Source organism: Seriola lalandi, unplaced genomic scaffold (genome assembly GCF_002814215.2).
Source record: "Seriola lalandi dorsalis isolate HSWRI2012SDOR001 ecotype SW California unplaced genomic scaffold, Sedor1 jcf7180002054443, whole genome shotgun sequence".
Lineage (NCBI taxonomy): Eukaryota > Metazoa > Chordata > Actinopteri > Carangiformes > Carangidae > Seriola > Seriola lalandi.
Genome location: NW_019524996.1, coordinates 521,851 through 543,475, shown reverse-complemented (window position 1 = coordinate 543,475; position 21,625 = coordinate 521,851). Strand labels below are relative to the sequence as shown.

Sequence of the window (21,625 nt, the reverse complement as noted above, 5' to 3'; positions counted from 1 at the left end):
TGATGGACATAGAAACAATATTTCGATACGGTATCTATTTGACCTACAAATTCATACTATGAGTCACTTTTAATAACGTGATTCTCAAAATGTTTTACAGCTCATGCAAAATCCCCCAAGACACCGAAAGAAATCTGTTCAATATTTTTAGTTTGTGTGGAGTAAATAAAAGAAGAACAGGGGGTTTAGCAGAAGCAGTGATGCCCACCATGGCTTCATCCATACAGAAGAGAGTGCTACTTATAATTCTGTATGATTCTGCATGCATCTGTAGATTGATCTATGCAAATACTGAAAAAATATTCTTATTGCACAATATTGATTTCTGCTATGTTGCCCAGCCTCACTGCCTATATTATATTCGGATTATACATGCGCTGTCTCAGGTAGTAGGACACAACAAGCAGCACAGCCTCTATATCTGACAGGTGTACAGCTGAAAACAGTCTAAATATTACACTCCACAGCCATGATGCCTTGTAGGGCGCTGAACTGACTGATGCTGAATTCCCTCTCTTTGATCACTACACACCGGAAGAGCAGTAATTCTATAAAGATACGGTATAACACAGATGGTTGCCAGTCTGAGTTGACATATGGCCACGACGTGTCCAAAGCACAGCAGAGGCAATCATTCAAATAAAACACACATCCTACTGAGGCATCAAGAAGGTTTTTGAAGGAAGTGGTACATTTCTGTGTGTCTGAGATTCTCGTGTGTGTGCCGCTGTGATGAATGGAGCTCACAGCTATTGATTTCTTTGTGAGGGGACATGATGTCTTCGTGCTTGGTTTTGAACCAAACTTCACTCTGAGCTGTAGATGGACTTCCATCCTCCAATCCCTCCTGACGCAGCTGTCCCCACAGAGCAGAGTGATTATCCAACCCTGTGAGCAATGGATTGCGTCGCAGGTCATGGGTCGGGGCGCTGCAGTGAGACAGGTATTGATTGGTCCTTCGATCTTTAGCGTGGTTACGTTAGGCGGGACAAAGAGAGGGACGTCCCCAGAGGATTCCAGGACTTCACTTGCACCCAAAGACGAACTATTCATTCCAGCACTTCAGTCCAGTCACAGACACTTGCTTTAAAAAACCAATATTTACACATTCTCCACAAATGGCTAGGGGCAAGTATTATGGTAATATATGCATGGAAAAATCAATGCGGTGAGCCATTAATTATTTTCAAAGCATGTCAAAAGGGGTTACCTCCATTGTAAAGCATACAAGTTGAAATTAAAACGTTACACAGAACGATGAACGCTGCTGATGTTATTTGCTTTCTTTCTTTTTCTCGATTCCCACAGGGTTACTCTCCATGGTAGAGGAGGAATAAATCATAGTGCTGCAGATGAGACGCTTGATATCTGCAGTTTACATCAGCAGTCCAGCTCATCTGCACACAACACTCTACCCATACACACACCATTACACACTCACATGTTAAATGCTGTATTTGAATCTGCTAAATGAAAGTGAGCAAAAGAGAGGAGTGGAAAATACAATGATGATCTCTCTTTCACACAAACACACACATGTAAACACCTCAGCTGTGTGCTTACCACCACTGCTGCAGGGCAAAGAGGTACCCATGTTGCCGTGGTGACTGTGGTGGAAAGAAGTGGCTTGTTTTTGATTGACGCCTGCTGCATCTGCAGACGCACGTGTGTGTACAGTATCTCAATAAGGTGGTTTAGTGAGGCACATTTCCCTTTATATGCCACACGTGGCCTAATTTGCCATTCATTCACAGTTGGTGCAACACAGCACAGAGACATGGCGCAACTGTCAATTGTAAATGAATTGGCTATATATCAAAACATCCTCAAATCTATCTTATGTGGAAGAATGGGAATTGGAAAATTGATGCAGTTTTTTTGAGACTGATTTTCTTTGTCATTCCGAACTTTTTCATCCCCCATTTTTAAGCTGATATTAACATGTCAGAGGCAGGTCTGAGTTGGAGGACGGCGCTGGGAAGTCAGAGAGATGGGTTCCTAATGAGCCTCTCCGTGGCTTGTCTTGTTATTAAGTTTTCATGTTCCAGGTATTTTTAACCTGTGGAGGCATCAGTGTCAGGGTCATTACAGCAGAGGCTGAAACCCCCTGAAAACACCTCATACAGGAGCTGAGTATCTGTAACTGACGAAAACTGTGTCACTGAGGTCCGCTGTGTCATTAGTTTAAGCAAGCAGAGGAGGCGGGAAGGTTTCCAGAACTGGTCTCAAATAATGGACTGTGGCTCTGACAGATAGCCTATTAAGTGGTATTATGCAAACAATATTTTCTTAGTAAGTATAGTAAGTAACCATTGATTATGGTTTGTGACGGTGGGCAGTTGAACCAGTCCAACAACTCGAGTTTTGCCCACAGAAAAACGAAACCTGATAGAGTGCTGGAGCAAATGAGAGGGAGCTTTTAGCTCTTTGGTTGTCATGCATACAGGAGAGTTCTCACTTGGTCTCTCAGTTGTTGTTTGACATCCAGATGTGAAAGCAGAATTGGAAAGCATTCCATTTGTTGTTGATATTTTGGAAAATTTTAATAAAAGGTAGAATACAGGTATCCAGATGTTGAGATTTGAATTCCCCTTTTATTTCCCAGTTGATTGTCCTGTAGTGTTATTGTTTTTGTGTATGACTTTCTTACTTTGGTTGTTTTTTTCGTGATTTCCTGTAAATATTTTTGTAATTTTTGGACTCTGTCCTTCAATATATTCTCAGATTTTGTGAGCTTTTCCCTGTGCACAGAATCTTAGTTTGCAAGGTGATATGCAGTATTTTGAGTCTGACTCTAAAACGTGTACTTGATCCTGTGGTTCTAACCACAGCCATAGGGAAGAACTAAGACTATTTATTCAATGACACACTCCAGAGTCTGTTTTACACTTATGTACCTGACAAAGAACTACTTTTCATACCTTTTTTCTAATGTTCTAACTCTGAAATTTTAAAGGAGCATTCTCCAGCACTGCGAGTCAGATTCTTTTCAGTGATTGAAATAGGTCTGGTTTTGTCCTGGCTGTAAAACAATGTGAAACATGTCATCTACCTTTGCCAGTCGGTGAAGGTGGAGAGTTTTGGGGGCAACTGAAGTCGACCGTCACTGTTTAGTCCGGTCTTAAGTTGCTCTTTACTCAACATGACAAACATGAACTGCTCCCAGTGACCGCTCCTGCCGTGACGTCTGATGGGACCTCCAGTATGTTACTTCAGAAACTGGCTTACATGAACACAGCGTCAGGCTGAATTAATAAGTGAAAAGAAATAACAATTTAGTTTGATTGTCAGAATGAGCACCATGATTATTGTGAACATTTTAAGTCATTAACTGTGAATCAACATCTTGGATAGCGTTGCTGTGTTAACTCCAGCACTTTATACATCAGCATTTCTTAAACACAAACTTCTAGTGTTGTATTTTATTGTGGAGTTGACCGTCATTTAGTTATTTTACCACACTAAAAGTAGATGCATCCAAAATTAGATTGAGTGTTTTGAACTGCTACCTCCCGGTTTCATTACTGCACAGTCGGCAGTTGACGGTGGACAATGGACGAAATAATTCCCAGATAGCAGATGAACAGAGCGTGAACATGAAATAGCCTAATTCAGAACATAATCCTGACCACTTCAACTTTATTGATGCTTTGAATCAGTCGATTATACAGTGAAAACAATAATCAAACTTTAGGTTGATGCGCTGGAACAAAAGGTTCACTATTCAAGTGTTGGTGCTTTCCACTAAATCGTCATTCAACTGTCTATGTTTTCTGTATAGTAATGAGCCTATTTCTATTCATTGTTGTGTAATTTGGCAAATCATACACAGCATGAGAACAGTGACAAACCATGTCTGTAGTGAATAAGCCTACAAACACACACACGCCGCTCAGTATGCAACTAAATTAGAGGAATGGAGTTTAGACTGTGTGTAAGTGAGTGGGTGGTCGAAGCTGTGGAAACATAATGGGGGAAGGTCTTTGCAAGTGTGCAGCTGAAGCAGGGAAAATCTCCCTCTTCCATTGACTTTCATGTCTTTGTGCTGCTGTAGCAGTGAATTAAGGCTTAGGTGTTCTAGACACTTGAGATACCCTGACCATGTGCTGCTGAAGAAGCTTTTTGTTTACATCCATACAGTGTGGTGCAATTGTACCTTGATTTAGCTCTGCTACCTGTTACTCTATAATCTCATTTTTTCCTTATATTTTGAGAAAACGTGACGATATGAAGAGTCTTGTCAGGCATTTTTTGTCCCGTACTGTAAATCTTCAATTCCACTGACTGTTGATACAAAAGCTGATCAAATATCACCCTGAAATAAAATCTATTGTGCATACATACCTAACATACTTGGATAAAAAGAATTACACTTCTACTGAGCGAAGATTGTAGTCGTCTGCTCTGACATACGTTCGAGAGTAGACCACATAATGCTCTTAGTTACTCTGTTGTTACTTACAGACATTTGGCAAAACTACCGCACTAATAATCATAAACTAAAAATTTTTTGGCTTTTTGTTTTTTGCTGTGACAATAAAAACACAAAGAAGAGAAGGATCAAACATCATTTATTATCATTGTAATATAATTTATATTTAGATAAAACTAAGATTAACTATTAAGTGTGGTGTTGCATACATTAAACAATGGATTTAGTGTATACATGCACAACTCTTGCAGGATGATCAAGTTCGCAATAAGCATGAAGTTTGTGTTGTCTTGTTGTTTTGTGTGTAATAAAGCCTGCATGAATGCCTCTGCTATGAAGCACAAAAATCACAGTAATTCCAGTAAAGGTTGTGACTCAAGAAAAAATAAATATAAATTGTCAGTACACCATCTGTTTTTTCTTATCGGTGCCTCTCAAGGTAGAGTAGCTCTCTGAATCTGTTTCCATGCGTGTCTCCTCCTGTCTGTCTGGTCGGAGGTCAGTGGGAGTCTGCTGTTGTGCTCAGGGACTGTCTGGGTTTCAGCGATCGGCATTCATTTTCCGCAGCTTCGCCGGCAGATTGTCCTCCGGCCTCCCTCCAGCTGAGAGCAGAGGGCTGTGCATGGGCACCGGAGCAGGGGACATTGTGGGCTGTAGGCTGTGCTGGTACAGGTCTCCCGTAGACTGGGTCATGGGGTCAAAGCCCACCTTGAAGGGCTTAAGTTGCAGCCGATTCTCCGCCTCGGGTCCTGGCGAGGAGCTGAGGCGCTGCAGTTTCAGTGGCAGGTCTCCTGTGCTGCATGCCTTCTCAGAGTGCTGGGAGCTGAGCAGAAGCACTTTCCTCTGCAGGTCCTCCTTCCCGGATGAACTCATCCTCTGCAGCTTGCTTGGCAGTCGACCCACAGTCCCTCCCTGACGGCCCCTTTCCTCTGAAGTGTTGATGCAATCCACAGAAAACACCCGGTCACGCCGGGCGCCATGGCTCTCAGTCAGTGCAGGGGTGGGAGTGGATAGAGGCGAGGGCAGTGAATTCTTCTCTTCATACTCCTTGACGCTGTACGCTGGTGTCGGTACCTCAAACGTGCTGTGGAACTGAGAGTAGTCCACCCTGAAGAAACCCTCCTCCAGGGACATCACTGGCAGGAAGCGATGGCCCCATAAAACCTCATCCTCGGTATATGATGTCCGTGCCTGGCATGTCATACCTACAAGAGAGTGACAGGGCAGTACTTTGAATAACTTTCATTAAATGGGGGTTTGGCTCCAACAAAACAAATACTGGCTGATAAGCAGGAATGTGAAAGGGCAGCGTTCCCTCCCATTATCTCCTTTTCCGCTCTGTGCTTCTTTATTGCTTGTGGAGCTTCGTGCTACTTCTATTTCAATTTAGTCACATACTGGAGATTTAAACACTCAATCACATAATTCATAAAAGCAGCTGTTACTACCGACTATTAGTACTACTTAATGCCTTTCCATATCCCAAGCATGTCGCCTCTAATGTAAAACTTTAAGTAGAATAACTAAGAAGATGACATGAGATAAAGGAAAGTGAAGTCTCATATTATCTTTAAAAAATCCTTCCCAGAGTTCAAAGCCATGCTGTTTCTGTTTCCCTTAAACTGGTGCGTATTTTACGTATTTTGTTTTGTTAATATAGAGATGACTCATGCTTGCTATCAGCGTCTTGTGTTGGCTGTGATAATTGGCAGTCTGATCAACACAATTAACGGTTGCCGAGCACCATTCCCACATCAATGCATCAGTGGCAAGAGCCATGGGCCCTGTCTTTACAGTTCTTTATTGTAACTTGTGGTGTTGATTGCGACTTGTACACTGCTTCAATCTCCTCTCAACTCAAAGTCAATTATCTATTGACTCACTGGTGTCATGCTCTTTTGGCAGTTGTTTATTAGTGTGCATTTTTGTTCATGGTTTGAGAATGACATATTGAGAAGCAAAGATACTGGTGTCTGTGTGTCTGCTGTGTACAGGATTAGCAGCTTGCAAGCATCGTAAACACTTTTTTTTTTCCTTTTGACCTCAGCTCTTGTAAAATAATTTTCTTGACATTTGGATGCTTGCTAGAGGTCCTTCGCGATCAATAAGCACTTGGTTCATATTTTCTCTCATCCAGTGGCTCTGCTTCAACCTGAGCTTTTCTATTAAACACTACACACTAAACACTACAGTTAGCTGTAGAGTAGGAGTCTGATCCCGTCCCTCTGAGGGATGATATGTGCAGTGTTATGTCATAGCCTGATGCTATTCCAGGCTCACTACTCATCTTCATCCGCAGAAAACCTTCAGCAGTCCTACATCTACACAAAGGTCATATTTATTCCTAATTAGCCCAGAGGCTTTAATCACGGGGATGAGTCTGGGATAATTTTCCAGCTGTATTCTCTTCTACCAGAGAATGACTATATTTCTTCTGACTGTAGATACTTAAGACAGCAGTAATACCAGCGCAGTGGAAGCTTGTGGGTTCAGAGCTTGACAGGCATGCCATTTTTGTTTCATCATTCAGGCTTCATATGGGTATTCAACCAGCTGCTTAATGTTTAGTGCATCTTGCATAAAGCCCTCAGCACAGCCATGCAAACACATGGCAGACAGCGAGCAGGGCAAGACTTTATGTAAAGTTCCTGGCAGTAGCCTTCACTGGCACCATTTACCAATGCATTGTGCTGCTTCACCTTTTCTGTGGGACTCTATTCAAATCTCACCATTGTTACTTCGCAAGAATATAAATCATATCACAGACACATACATAGAGGCGTGTGTCATCTGCATATAAGTAAAAGCACAACCTATCCATGGAGCCAATGACTACTCAATAGTTTAACTTAATACTTTGAACTAGGGACTCCTCTCTCCAGATGTTGTTCTGCTTTGCTTTTAGATGTTCCTAGGAACCAAGACCCAACCCTGGACCTGGAGTTGTGTAGGGTTCAGTCTAATTGGGTCAAGGTAGTGCCACACATCTTATATCCAGGTGGATCTTAGCAGCCTCTGATCCCATTGTAAGTCTTAATCATAACAGGAGAACATTTTGATTTTTAAAAAAAGGCTGGGAGTGTGAACTATGACAGCATTTTCAATTAGGTCTAATTATCCTCTGGTCTAATTATCCTTTGGTCTATTTTCAGACCATGTCTGACTGTCTACGTTCAGACTGAGGTTGTATTTTTGAAAATTGATTTATGTACATTAGGTTGTTGTGGGCATTGCATGAATCCATTTTCATTTTCATCCATTTTCTCTTTATGCTAAACCTTTTGCTCTGATTATAAAAACATAATTAATACTGCCTCATAGATGTGAAATAAAGTATCAGTGTGACTGAGTGGTATTCTGTCAAATCTGGTTGAAAACGAGTTGGGGAGACAATCAACAAGCTGAACAGCTGCGTCAGCAGCAGCTGGATGTGAAGGGATCATTCTTAATGTGCCCAAGTTAATGGGATGTGTGTTAGTGTGAGGGTGACGGGATCTCATGGCCAATTGAAGGTGACACTGCCAGAGTTTTCCCCCTCTACCTCTGAGCTCTGAGTGCCACAACACTGCAACACTAAACTTCTGGCTGCACCCTGATTTAATGGTATTATCAACAGAGCACAGACCATGTTGCCTGCCTGCCTCTACGCTTCCCTGCTGATCCCTCCCTCCTGCTCTAAGCCTATTCAGCTCTGTGGTTTCTTCTACAACAGTGGCAAAATGAGGGTTATGGGGGATGGATAGAAGCAGAGCTGAAAAGAAAAGAGGGAGATGGATTTATTTGTATCGGACTTTGGGGAAGAATCATTCTGTTTAATATACAACAGAGAGAGTGGTGTTGCCGCTGAGAGTACTCCAGCATGGCAGCCTGTAGTTTACAGTGGTGGCTGTATACCAGTGTCTCACAGGCTCAGAATTACTTCAGTTTTCAGATGTCTGAAAAATGGAGTGGAACTTATACTAAAACCCGACTCATTTATCAAAGTGACACACGCATCTATGACCACAGGCTTTAATATGCATAGAGTGGGCATAAACCGATTCTGCAATAATAAAATATCCCTCATAATTCAATCAGGGTGTCATTCTCATGTGTTGTTCTCATTCTCACTTTTTTACTGCATTCTTCAAATGTGCAAAACTGGGAAGGCGGGGAAATGAGATCTCACAGTCCAGATTACGAGTATCTATTAGATAGGAATGTTGTGTGGGTTGATATTAATATAGGAATTTACATTTAGATTGGGAGTGAGAAGAGTGAAGAAAAGAAGCAGTGAGGGCGGGATAGGAGTGGAAAGGATACAAAGAGCTGAAAGTATTGGCAGGAAAAGATTCCTCACCAGTGGTCTCCACGATGCCCTCAAGTATTACGACAATCTCAAACTGTTCGTTCATGAGGGAGCGCTGGGAAAGGTCGAAAAAGGGGCTCTTGGGATTGATTTCATGGCAGATGGTGAGAGGGGACACCAGGAAGAGCTGGTCTGCACCCGTCCCAAAACCGACATCCAACTCACACTGGTCCAGAGGCAGGAACTCGCCCTCGGGTGTCTGACGAGACTGAAAAACAGTCGACAACAAGAGAGAGAAAGAAATGGACAGAGACAGAGAGAAAAGCAAAGAAAGAAAAACGAAGATTGAAAAGAAGAAGAAGGAGACAGGAAAGAGGATTAGATGCATGTCCTTCTTTCGTCTGACACATATCTTCAGTCTAGTAATGGACAAAGTATTAACATCTTTTACTTCAAGTGACTATAATAGATATTTTTATAAAACAAAGTATCAAATGACAATGTGAAAACTGAAGGTGAAAGATGTTGCTCATAATGATGAACCTGCAGAGCAGAGAATTATCACCCTGATCTGCTGCTCCCCTCAAGCTTTACAGAGTTCTTCTCACTAGTCTCATTAAGTTTTTCAGCCGATATAACACCTCAGCCAAAGGAAGTGGACTCATTTAATTATTATTGTTTATTTATTATTAACTGTTTTATTATTATCAACAATGAGCTAATGGACATATGAATGGACACATGATAAATAAAGTATCTATCTATCTGTCTATCTGTCTGTCTGCCTGCCTGTCTGTCTGTCTGTCTGTGTGTCCGTCCGTCCGTCTAAAATAAAGCTCTAAAAGTCGACAGTACACTATCTGCTGAGCACCAACCAGTTAAAGACCAGCTGGTGAACATAGTGGAGCATTTAGCAGCTTAAGAGCTCATTTCACTCGGCAGTTGGTATGGACCAAAGGCAGAGCTAAAAGAGAGTGAATGTTGCACTTACATTCATCAGTTGGACACAAACACAACTTCAAATGAGTGATAATGTTACTCCCTAACTGCTAGTTAGGGAGTAACATTAAGTGTCACAAATAAGCAACTGTGCTAACAGGTTAATTTGAAGTGTACACTATATTATGAATATTCTGCTTTATCTCACTGCCAAACAGCCCTTTCGTTTGGCACGGCACCTTCTCAACCATTGAACTTTCGTATGCATATGCACACTTATGCCTCGCACTGTATTACACCGTAGATCAGCTGTTTGAGTCATAAAGGGTTGTTTGATGACAGGATAAAGTGTACACTTAAACTGATATTAGTTTTTTTAGGTGGGCATTTTTTTCAGTGACTAAAATAATTTGTTTTCTGCTGTCCCTGTCCGCAGCAGTACATCGCTCAGGTCCTGTGCCGGTACTCCTGCCTGCTTCTCCAAACTGGGAGCACACTGACCCAAATCTACTGCAGGTAATACACTGACTATGGATAAGTACCTCATACAACCCTACATCATAACTCAAGTACAGTATTTGAGTACATGCACTTAGCTGATTTCCACCACTTTGTGGGTCTAAAAATGTCATGCTGCGATTCTCTACAAAATGAATGTATTTATCATCCTCCTGGAACGATGATGGAAGATGTTTTATGTCTCCATCTGTTTCTTCCCTCTCTTCAATATCCACTGGTGCAGTGTCCACAAACTTGGCACTTCACATTGATTTGTAGCAGAGTTTGCAGGCGGGCGTATGTGACAGCATGTTTGGACAGGACTTGCCTACAGAGTGTTAACTGGTGCGGAAGCATTTAATTGCCCAGATGATGTTGGAGCACAGCACCAAGGTACTGGATATATTTTCTCCTTTCCTGTATTAGTCTATCTAATCAGTCTGTTCACCCTTTCTCTTCCCACACTTAGCAGTCTGTTTTACTCTTTTCAGCACATCCCCATAAATTCGCAGCCAGTTTCTCACATCCTGTTCTCAGAAAAGCGGCTTGCATCTCTTTCACCAGCTTTAATATATTTATAATGTGAAATATTTCAACATTAAGGAATGGTCAACAAAGCTAAAAACAGGCTTATGTGTTTAATCTGACCTTCAAAGGTTAAGATTATCTTTGCATCAAAAATACTTGGGAAACTACTTTGGAATACTATATTTTTTGTGTCAATTTACATTTAAAAACAAAACAATCAGTGCAAAGCTGATTTTCCTTTAGAATCTTTAATAGTAACTGCTAAATATTTTATTCAGCTTAATAAATTTATACCTTTTTCTCTTTTTCTACATGTTTCACCTCCAACCAATAATTTGGATGTGTCAGCCACCAGCCTCCCACACACACTCTTCCTCCACCACACACGACTTCATAATGATCTCCCACGCAGATACACACACAGTCCCACCCCCTTCTCTAAAATCCAATTCTTCCATTTCTGTTCTCATTGTAAAATTAAAAAAAAGGTAAATAATCAACACATTATTCCCACAGACAGAGACAGTTTCCGCTTGCAGACTTGTTGTAGAGGCATTTGTTCCGGTCCAAAATGTGGTGATAATAAAGTAAATGGATCATCTTTGACTTCAGCACACTGTAACTTACAGTAGTTACATCATTGACTGTTTGCTGAAGCTCACTCCCCTCTCTGTTGCTACGTCTTTCCATTCTCGCAAGGCACATATTTTCTTTACAGTGGCAGATTTATTGATCAAAATTCTGGAAATGATGGGTCTTTGATTTTAGGCAGAAGCAAACAAAAGCAAGCTTCTCGTCTCCTCTGTCTCCAGACGACTTTTTAGTGTTTCAGGCTGGCTCGTGTTGTAACGGCAATCTTGTAAAAGTGGTGTTAAAAATGCACTTGATGCTAACAGACTGATGTTGATGATCAAAGCCGAAGATGAGGAAATAAAGACATGGCATTGATCTTGTATTTCGGTCTAAACCTAGTCTGCCCTATTATAAGGATATGTTATAGGAAGGGAACCATTCGTGTGGTTGATTTCATTTGTAGAGCTTAAGACATAAGACAGTCTTTGTTTACAATTTAATGCTACGTTCTTGACTCGCAAATGTTTCACCACTGCAACAGTGGGGCCATCTATCTAAGACAAATGTTGATCAGATTGTTATTTCTAATATAATTCTGTCGGTGCTTAGCTTACATGAACATTTTCAAGTAGGCTATGTTTCACTTTTAACATTAAAAGAGTAATGCTGTTAGGATGATGACTAACCAATGTTTTCACCAAAACTTACACTGTCTCGGGTGAAGTTGAGGTTTCTGGAGTTTAAACTTCCCTAAATCCTGCAAAGAGCAGCGCAGAGCCACAAACATTAGCCTTAGCTCTGGCAGCAGCCAAGACCGGGTTCCACGAGGTGGGGAAATACTACGCAGTGGATATGACAGCAGTTAAACAAGGCTTTTTTGTCACCTGCCCACAGACTAATGTAGTTAATTAATGTTATCCTTGGAAGGAACTGGGTTACTACTGTACATAGTAAGCTAGTTAGCCAGACATGCTAACAACTGCAGCTTTTACTCTTGTGTTTTTGGTTTTAAAAGGGCTAAAAATCTATTATGAAACTGAGTGTGTCTCTCACTACAGCCCCATGCACACAACTTCTGCATGTAGAGGAAGCCAAAGCTTGTGAGACCTGCAGTGCCCTAGTTACAGCTGCTAAGTCAAGATTAGACGATTTGTGTTCATTGTGTGTTTTTCAGAAAAAACACAAATTTGGGCAGAAATTTTACTATAATAAGATTACAACCACTTTGAGAAGAGTTTTTGAAGTAATGTCAGAGAGAACTTCTGCTCCAGTTTCACTAAGTAATTCTGGTATTGGCATTATATTCTACAGGGGATTTTACCAGTGGTGCTGGCTATTTTGTTAAATAGTTTGGAGGAATGGAGGATAACAAAAAGGGATTTAAGTCAAGTTTCAAATGATTTTCAAAATAAATGATGTTTCATTGGGTTTACTACATCTTTCGTTCTGCTTTCTCTCTCATCCGGTCCACTCCTGTACTGCATTTACAAGTCAGAGCCCAATTTCACCCTGACCTCCCGGTGACATTGCCCTATAGTTTATCCCTCCGAGACGCAAACACTGAATGAAGTATGAGTAAACAGGCTTTGCATTGCCAGAAAACATTGCATTCTATTTCTATCGCCTGTGAATATCAATGAGACGCTCCTCTGGATTCATGTTGGAGGACGACTTTCATGTCAGGGGGGCATTGTTCACTTGTTGGCTGCTTACAGGCCACTGAATACTGCTTGGCATCGTTCCTCCATGTGGGTTATCTCATGCTAGCTTAGGGAAATTCTACTTTCCACTTTCTGTCTTTGTCGCTTAAGATTAAAAAGATGGATGACTGTATGCAAACATTGACAGGCAAAGCTCTTTACACAGGCCCCATTGGCACTCTCCTACGCTTCTTCTTCTTGCACAAAGATTCACAGATAGCTGAGCTTGTCTACTGTCTTCTCTGTAAATGTGACATTCTGTTCCGACAAATAAACAGATTTTTCTCCCTGAGCTCTGACGAATCCAGACAGGGCTGTTTTTATTCATGTTTGACGATGCCTTCGGGGAGGTGGTACGGCAGAATCACTGGATGAGCACACGCACGGGTTTCTGTTCCAAATTCTACCCTTCACACCTGAATATTCACTAACCCAGTCAACATGTCAGCTGCTCATTATCATTAAAATGGCAACGTGGTTTTGTCTCGTGCTCACAAAAGGCTGTTTCTGTGGTGTGAGTGATGCTCATGGATGAAGACAGGTGACAACTAAAATTGATTAGACCTAAAGTGGCCTGTTCTTCCTACTCAACTCCACTCCATGCTCTGCCAGGCCTTCATTAATCAGCAGCCTGAAAGGGGTGGGGGGTGGGTAGAGGAGCTTGTATGCAATCAGCTCAACTGACAAGCTAGCCGAGTCATGCAGGATTTCATACTGCTAGATACCGTCTGCCTACTCAGTATATTTAAAAGAGGTTGGGTGAGTCTCGACTGCGTGAGATGAATTGCTCAAATCAAATTGAGAGTAAAATGAATCGTTCAATCCTTCGTGGGATGGACTGCAGTTTTCTCCTAGTGCCATCAACTGGGAAAATGTAAATATGTAATCGTGTCTAAGGCTGTATCCACACTGAATCAGCTGAATTGGACAATGCTGTTTGTCCACAACAGTGTTTTCATGTTGGTTTTGAAAAGGTCACTGTCCATACAAACATCAGTTGTTCCTCCTCCTCAACATCTGGTAAGGAGTAGGGAAAGGCACGGCCTGTTTGCTCCACATTCGCCCTCACTGTGTTTTAAGGCAGTGACTGTTTTCGTCTTTTAAATTTCTCTTTCTGTTGTCAGACATCTTTTGACTCACAAATGCGACCTGTTTACCAGGTGAGCAGCGATTTCTGTGTTCCTACAATTCCCTGTGTTATACCATACAGCAACTCAGCTTAACCTGTGTTGTTTAATCAGCTATACAGACATTTGAAATGAGTTGTCACGAAGAGGTTCAAAGGTGACAGAAAGTGGCCTTGTTAATGTCACTACCTCACAGCTCCAGGCAGCGACTGACCCGGCAGACCTATATTGAAAAGCACTATGCAAGAAAAGAAAAATTCAGCGGACGTAGTGTGTCTAAGTTACTTTGGTAAATGTACTACACTTATGTGTGGACATTTGATTTGTGGACGATCTGCTCTCCTTTCAGAGCCACAGCTGCCCTTAACCGACATTTATAGGTTTGTTGTTGTGATTTTCTTGTACTTTTAACACTTTTAATGACACTGAAATGAAATTTGGGCAAGCACATTAAAAATGGCTGATAGCTGTTTTTCTCAAGTTTATGTTTATGTGCACTAATGGGACAGCTGTTCACAAACTGAGGCTTCACCCGTAAGGAAAACTGTCTGCATTACAGCCCATCTCAATTTTTTAGTTTGACCAATTATTTCTCATAGTACCCACTCACTAAACTGAAAAACATGATGCCAAATGGTCCATCAAAACTTGATTTTATGTTGATATCAGACAGCGCCGCAAAATCCAAGATGTTAGAGAAACAATGTTTGTTTTTTTTACAATAAATGCCAGGAGAGGTATGGTTAAGATTAGGCAACTAAAACACTTACTTAAGGTTGGTCACAGTCTTTTTTTAAGCCAGTGTTAATTGTTGGTTTCAGATGCAATGTGAACTCAGATGAACTACAAGCTGACTCCTCAGTCCTTCTCCCTTCTCTGTATAAAAAGCGCACAACTTCTGCAGAATCATAATATGTGGATCATTTCTATGGATACTGGGCTCTCAGTGCTCTGAAAGATTTGGCTGAATTGTTAGTCAGGTCACTGTGGAGGCTGGTGCTAAATTAAAAAGGTTGGTACAGGCAAACCAGGATAAAAAATAGTATTAGATGTTATTTGGAAATAATAAGTCCGGGAATGTGCTGATGCTCTGGTTTAGCTTTTTTATTTTTTACTTGGAAAGTGTTTTAATTCTCAATGTGAGATGTAGTGACTTGTGTCATGATGTTCTTGGCCAAAAATCTGCTTTGTTCTGACTGTGCTGCCTCTGATTTCTACTTGGCTGTGGAAAACACTGTAACAACGCTCATACATAATCATTATCAGGAGCCTGAAGATGTAGTGTTCATTCAAGAATAATAATGCAATATTTTAGTGCTTGTAAATTTCTTACTTCAGTCTGCTGGCTCAGACATTACAAATAATGCTCACTCCACCTCACACATACCTTCGTTAGAAAAAAAACTTAGCAAAAGAAACCAATGTCAAGAATATTCAGGGTTTCTGTCTGTCTGTGCGTGCGTGCATGTGCGTGTATTTTTGAGCATGCTCACTCCTACAGCAAAACATCCTATATACCTGCGAAGACTGAATTATTCAGGAGCAGGATACAAAGCAGAGAAAAACCATGAGCAGTCCAGAGTCTTCTGGCTGCGGGGCATGCTAATCAATGACTACAGGGATTCAAGGCCTTTCTACAGCTCCCTGCAATGTAATTGAATAATTGCATCTCTATTTTTATTAGAAAAGAAATAGAAATCAATTCTAGTTCTAGCTAGTATATGTACTGAAATCCTCTGAGGTGATATATGGCCCTGAGGATTTTTCTCCTGTGTCTGTCTCTGAAATAGAAGGCACCACTCACACAATGAAAATGTTTTTAAAAGAAATCTGTTGGTAACTCTTTTTTATGTCTCCCCTCTCTTGCTGTGAGCCTCTCCCCAGCTCTGTCACCACTCTCCATCACTTTCAATCAATTCCTTTGCACTCTCTCTCACCCTCCTCCCACCCTCCCAGTAATACCAGAGACATATTTTCAGCTAGGATGTTCCACCAGGATGCCCTGTGAGGCTGTCATGGATGCCCTGCAAAGCTGCATTTCAACTGCTTGTGGTGGGACTGTGGATGACAGCTCCCATTGGTCTGTCTCTCCCTTCTCTCTGCTGTCTGCTGTCACCCAGTAATCATCTGCGACAGTTCAGCAGGAGCTCTGCTGTACTGACTTTCTGTCCAAACACAGCAGCGCCAACAAGTGGTTCGCTTTCAAACAGGCTTTGTCATCTAAGGAAATTCTTCAGATTTATGGCTCACCTAGTATTTGCATGTAACTGTTACCTAATTACCAAAATTAACCCAATTCTACAGTAAATGCGCTTTTTAGTAAACATAATGATGTTGCAACTTATACAGGGCAAACTGAGAGCTGTGGCTTCATCTCAGGACTCAATTCTGCACCAATAGTAGTTTTGTCACCTTCTCTGATTCACACCAGCCATTATACTGTACATGTGCCAATTCACACTGAGCATTTTGCTGCAGGCTTCCAGGACCCATCAGAATGTCTTGACTGCTCCATGCTGTTTGCTGAAAAGTGCCAGAAATGATGGGATTTCTTTTACTGCTATTATCTGCTACAGATTAAATTGATAACCTTTTCCTTTGGTGCAGACGTGGAGAGCATGTGCTCTTTTTTCTGTCACTACCGACTCAATGAGCAAGTAGACGCCGTCTCCTGCCTCTCCACTTCAGAACAACTGACCCCAGAACAGAGCTTAGTGAGCAGTGCGGCCCGAGCTAATGCAGGCAAAAACACTTCTGTGGCATCACCAGAGAAAAAGGGAAGACCAAAGTCCTGTATGTGGGCATGGGCAGATGGCCAGAGGCCCACTTCTAACCAAAGGTCAGCAGGTTTGTTTGCTGCACTTGAGGGAAAGGCTGGTACTTTTATCTTACACTGTACTGCACTAAGAGCAGTTTTGTGTCTGCAAAATCCCAAACCACATGAATGGGACTGGGACTAAAGTGGCCAGTATGCTTCTTCATAAGTGCTTGTTGGATGTTCAAATAGCTTCAAAAACATCCTGCCTCCACATCTTTCCAATCTCAGATTCAAGATTCAATCCTTTATTGCCAATGCAACATAGTTGATAGGAATTTGGTTTGGTGAGCTAACACAAACCAAAAAATGAATTAAGAATAGTAGATAATTGCAGGAACTGTGTCCAACCAGTTCTGTAGCTTTATGAAGCCGACGTTTACATCCACCCACTGCTGTCATGTTAATGTGAACAACTGAGTGTAACACCATGACTAACAAATGTTATCTGTTATCCCTATCCCTAGTTCTCATCAAGCATAAGTGTGGTGTGATGGATATTTTGGCCAACATGTTACATAGCAATTGGCACTTAAGGGGCGAAGTCTTTGAGAAACAAAATGGTTACATCTTGCAACCCTTGCGCTATGAAAACAGGCGAAGTCTGACAGCAAGCATCCCTAATCCCCTTCCACACTCAAACACCAGAGGCGCAAGAAAATGTTGGTTCAGCTGGAGATCACACGTGTTTCGATTCAAGGTGTTTTCAACTCCGACTGTCTTAAATAAGAAAAACAATGCCTGGAAACAATCACTCAGTAAATTAGCTACTTTAACCACTTAAGTGGCAACAGGAGAAAAAACTGCCCAGACAAATCTGAGTACGTAAATTAGATGGTCAACACTAAACATGTCTGCAAGCTTCAGATTCGTGAGTGGCAAGAGACTACTTTGACTCTGTATGTGTGAGCTGGGGTAATGCTGTAGTTGTTAAATGCTTAGTTTATAGGGGCCATTTACAGACAGACTAAACCAGTGATTAGTTGTACATGCACAGCTTCTGTACTCATATGGTGAGAGCTCTATAAAGTCCCATTTAAGAACTTGGGTCGCAGTCATAGAACTAGGGTTGCAATAGTTTGCCGTTGCTTACAGAACAGTATATCATATTCAGACCAAAGATTATAATGCAGCCAGGAGGAGGAGGAGGAGTTTAAATCATTAAAAAAACGTCTCAGAGAATAATCAAAAACTAATTCTCACAGTACGAAGTGGAGTCAGAGAAACAGTTTTGTTTTGTTTTATGGAAACGATTGAATGGATCTGGTTGGACTTTATGTGAGAGAGTTGTCCATTTACTGTTTTAGATGCAGTTTCATGAACAAGTCATCACAGAAACCTTTTCTCAAACTCTCTCTCTCTCTCTCTCACACACACACACACACACACACACACACATACACACACACACACACACACACACACACACTGTCTTTGTACAAGTTGAAATGATGCCAGTAATGTCTGAGTATTTTATATGAGGCATGACTTGAAGAGGGTTGCAGTTCAACAGCACCACCAACATCTCTTCACGGGGACTGCACTGAGAGCATCCACTCGAGAATATGACTACTCCAGTTTTTTTATTGAAGGTTTTTTTGTTTTAAAGCATTGTATGTGATGTATTGTATCTGAAGGTATGCTCAGCTTAAACAATGCTTCTGTTCATGCCTGATGAGTCACTTATTTTTAGTTTTTTAGTTTCCTGTGCTCTGGCAGAGCTGCAGCAAAAGATTCTGTCTTGGTAAGGGAGTCTTTGAAGCGAAAGAATAAGGTTAGACCACAAAGCCCTGGAGCAAAAATAAATAAAAAAAAATACTAAAGAGCACACAGTGGATGCTGTATTTATTGTATTTCACAGAGAGGGAGTGTAAAAATGATGTGGGGTTGGCAGAGAAGTCTTGGAATTTATACTGATTGTATTTCTTGCAGTCCAAAAGGAAAGGTAAAAAGATTTTGGCTCTACGGTATAAAAATTCCCTGAGCTCCAGTCCTTTTGTGATGCAACATCTGTTCTTGTCTCCTTTACAACATTGCTCGTCTTCTGTTATTTGAAAGTAACACAAATCCTGATTATTTCTGTTCCAGTTCTGGGTGGCATTGCAAAAATCTTGTCTTTCAGTTTACACACACTTAAAGTAGACCTTTTTTTTTTACTGTGAGTCCCAGTGTGGAGATACACTGCAATTCACAATATCATAGGTGTGTTGCACAGATGGGGAGAGTCTAATTGAGATGCGGAGGGCTTACTGCTCAGTTTTACTGGAAAGACTGGGGAAATCAGCGCAGACATGTGCAATTATACTTTCTGCTTATTGGGCTGCTCACTTCCTCCACACTAACTGTGGAATAGCTCGGTCCTGCCCGCCTCTCTCCCTCTCTCTGCCTGCATGCATCATTAAGCTGACCATCGCTGAGCTGAATGTGGCTGTGCGGAGGAGAACACAGACATAAACAAGCTCCAAGCACCTCACTAATGCTGTTTGTCTTCTTTATGGGACATTTGGCACATGGAACATGGATGTGGCTGAAAGGGGCTCTATTACGATAATTAAAAGAGGAGCCAGTCGACCTCGCTTCTGTTTGTGGTAATTTTTTGCATTGTTGCTTGTTTTCACAGTGCGAGGTTCATTAGCTATATTCCCCCTAAAATCTGCTGAGTTCTTCACTAGTGGATAACCAGAGCGGCACAGTTTGTGAGGAGCTTTCAAACCCACCACATTATAGCTGGCTGATTTTTTTTTGGTCCAGTTTTGTTGCAGCTACATTCAAACACTGTGATGCTTTGTAGCACATTTTATATCTGAGGGAAGAGAAAGAAAATAATAAACCCTATAAAACAGGAAGCAAAGCAATGCATTTCTTTAAGGTCATAGTAAATCCCTTTTACGCCTCCATGCTTTCTCCCAGGAGTGCTGTTTTACTGACTCCAGTGATCTGTGCTAGTGTGTGAAGCTTCCTCTCACAACTCATTCACTCAGCCTAACTTTCCTCCTCATGGAACCATCTCTCTGTCAAGTCCAATTACTGATTACACACCCCATCTGTCCAGGTGTCACCAGCTGAAAAGGAACTGATGCTGGACACAGTGTTGACAATCCTCACTGCAGCGCTTCCAACAAAGACCAACACTCCCTCCATGGTTTGGGATGCACCTGGTTGCGACTCAGCCTCACCATCCTGCAGCTGAAGGATTATGGTAATACCACCTTAAGCCTGTTTTGTTCAACAAAGCATTTATTGTATGGACAGATCTGCTTACAATTAAGCTCTGAATAAAAAAAGGTTATTTTAATCATTGAAATGCAGCCTGCAACTGTTCTTTCTCCAGGAGGACTTAGATGAGAGAGGAAGTAATGTGATGAGGACTGTCAGTCAAGAGCGCAGTCATTGTGGAAAAAAAGAAATGGCTGCTTTTTGCACTTACCTCAAGCTTCTGTTATTTGCATAGGCCTACATACATTATGTACTTCAAAGAAAGTGCTCCACACTGCTGAGATAAGATGGTGCTGACCAATGCAGCAGCAGGGACACTTGTAATAAATTCATTTTACTGCATCTTTATTCTCATGTGACTTAACAGAAGGTGAGATTTATCTACAGCATGTTCTTAACTTCAGCTCAGCCCCTACACCACGGGGTTTCAGTGAGTTTTCAGGGCGGTAGTATCACCAGAGAGGAGCTGTCTTTGTGCGCTTACCTTTATGAGTTTGCACCTGATCTGAGCGGACACCATGTGGCTGTTCCGCAGGTTGCCCACCCGGAACATGAGGCACAGTTTGCCGTCTCGCTGAGAAATCACTGCATCCTGACTGAACATGAGCGTCTCTGCGCGTTTCTTAGGCTGAGACATTTTGATGAACATGCAGCCGATGAGAAAAGCGTCCACTATGGAGCCCAGCAGCGACTGGAACAAGAAGAGGATGATGCCCTCGGGGCACTTCTCTGTGATGTACCGGTAGCCGTAGCCGATGGTGGCCTCAGTCTCGATGAAGAACAGAAAAGCTGAGGGGAAGTTGTAAACATTGGCCACACATGGGGTGTAGGACGAATCGTGGCCGTGATTTAAGTCTCCCCTGATGTAAGCGATGATCCACCACATAGATGCCATGACCAGCCAGGCGATGGTGTAAGTTAGGATGAATATGAGCAGGTTCCATCGCCACTTCAGGTCTACCAAAGTGGTGAAGAGGTCAGAGAGGTACCTGCTGGTCTCTCCGCCGAGGTTCCCGTGCTGCACGTTGCATCGACCGTTCTTGTCCACGAAGCGCTGTCGTTTCTTCTTCACCGGAGCAGAGAAAGTAGTTGCCCGATTTGTGTTAACCACCTGGTAGTCCTCGCCAAATTTTCGACGAAGTGCCGCCATTTGAGCTCTCCTGAAGTAAAGGCGAACTTACTTGCTTTTTAATCCATGTTCCTTGTTTGTTTGAGCTCCAAAACACTGGTTACCTGCAGTGCGTAAAATGCGCCATGGCCACTTTAGCGCGCACAAAAATCCAAGGAATTAAAAAAAAACAACAAAAAAAAAAACACACGTTTATGTCACTGACTTTAAAGTACAGTTTTTGTCCTTTTATTTAACAATATCCTCTTTTCCTCCAGTTATTTTACATGACATCAGAGGATCGCTGACTGTAGCTGTGCGTTCTGCTCACTCTCCACTCACTCTGCTCACAAGTGGAGCGAAATACGAGGAGCTGTCTACCATTCACAGCTTCTGGTGGG

At 41.9% G+C, this 21,625-nt stretch overlaps 1 protein-coding gene across 1 annotated transcript; it reads right to left on the bottom strand.

Moving 5' to 3' along the window:
- Positions 1 to 4,554: 4,554 nt before the first annotated feature.
- kcnj19a (potassium inwardly rectifying channel subfamily J member 19a) lies at positions 4,555 to 21,625 on the bottom strand. The gene is made up of 3 exons (XM_023410982.2): positions 20,601 to 21,625; positions 8,772 to 8,988; positions 4,555 to 5,637 (listed from the first exon to the last, which is right to left on the bottom strand). Exons 1-3 carry the CDS (start codon positions 21,264 to 21,266, stop codon positions 4,973 to 4,975), a joined length of 1,548 nt encoding a protein of 515 aa, XP_023266750.1. The 5' UTR covers positions 21,267 to 21,625; the 3' UTR covers positions 4,555 to 4,972.

Coding starts and splice junctions, on each gene's coding strand:
- kcnj19a (XM_023410982.2), bottom strand. CDS start 21,266: ATGGCGGCACTTCGTCGAAAATTTGGCGAGGACTACCAGGTGGTTAAC. Junction 8,989..20,600: donor TCAGGTGCAAACTCATAAAG/GTAAGCGCACAA, acceptor ACTGTTTTTCAG/TCTCGTCAGACACCCGAGGG. Junction 5,638..8,771: donor GGGCATCGTGGAGACCACTG/GTGAGGAATCTT, acceptor ACTCTCTTGTAG/GTATGACATGCCAGGCACGG.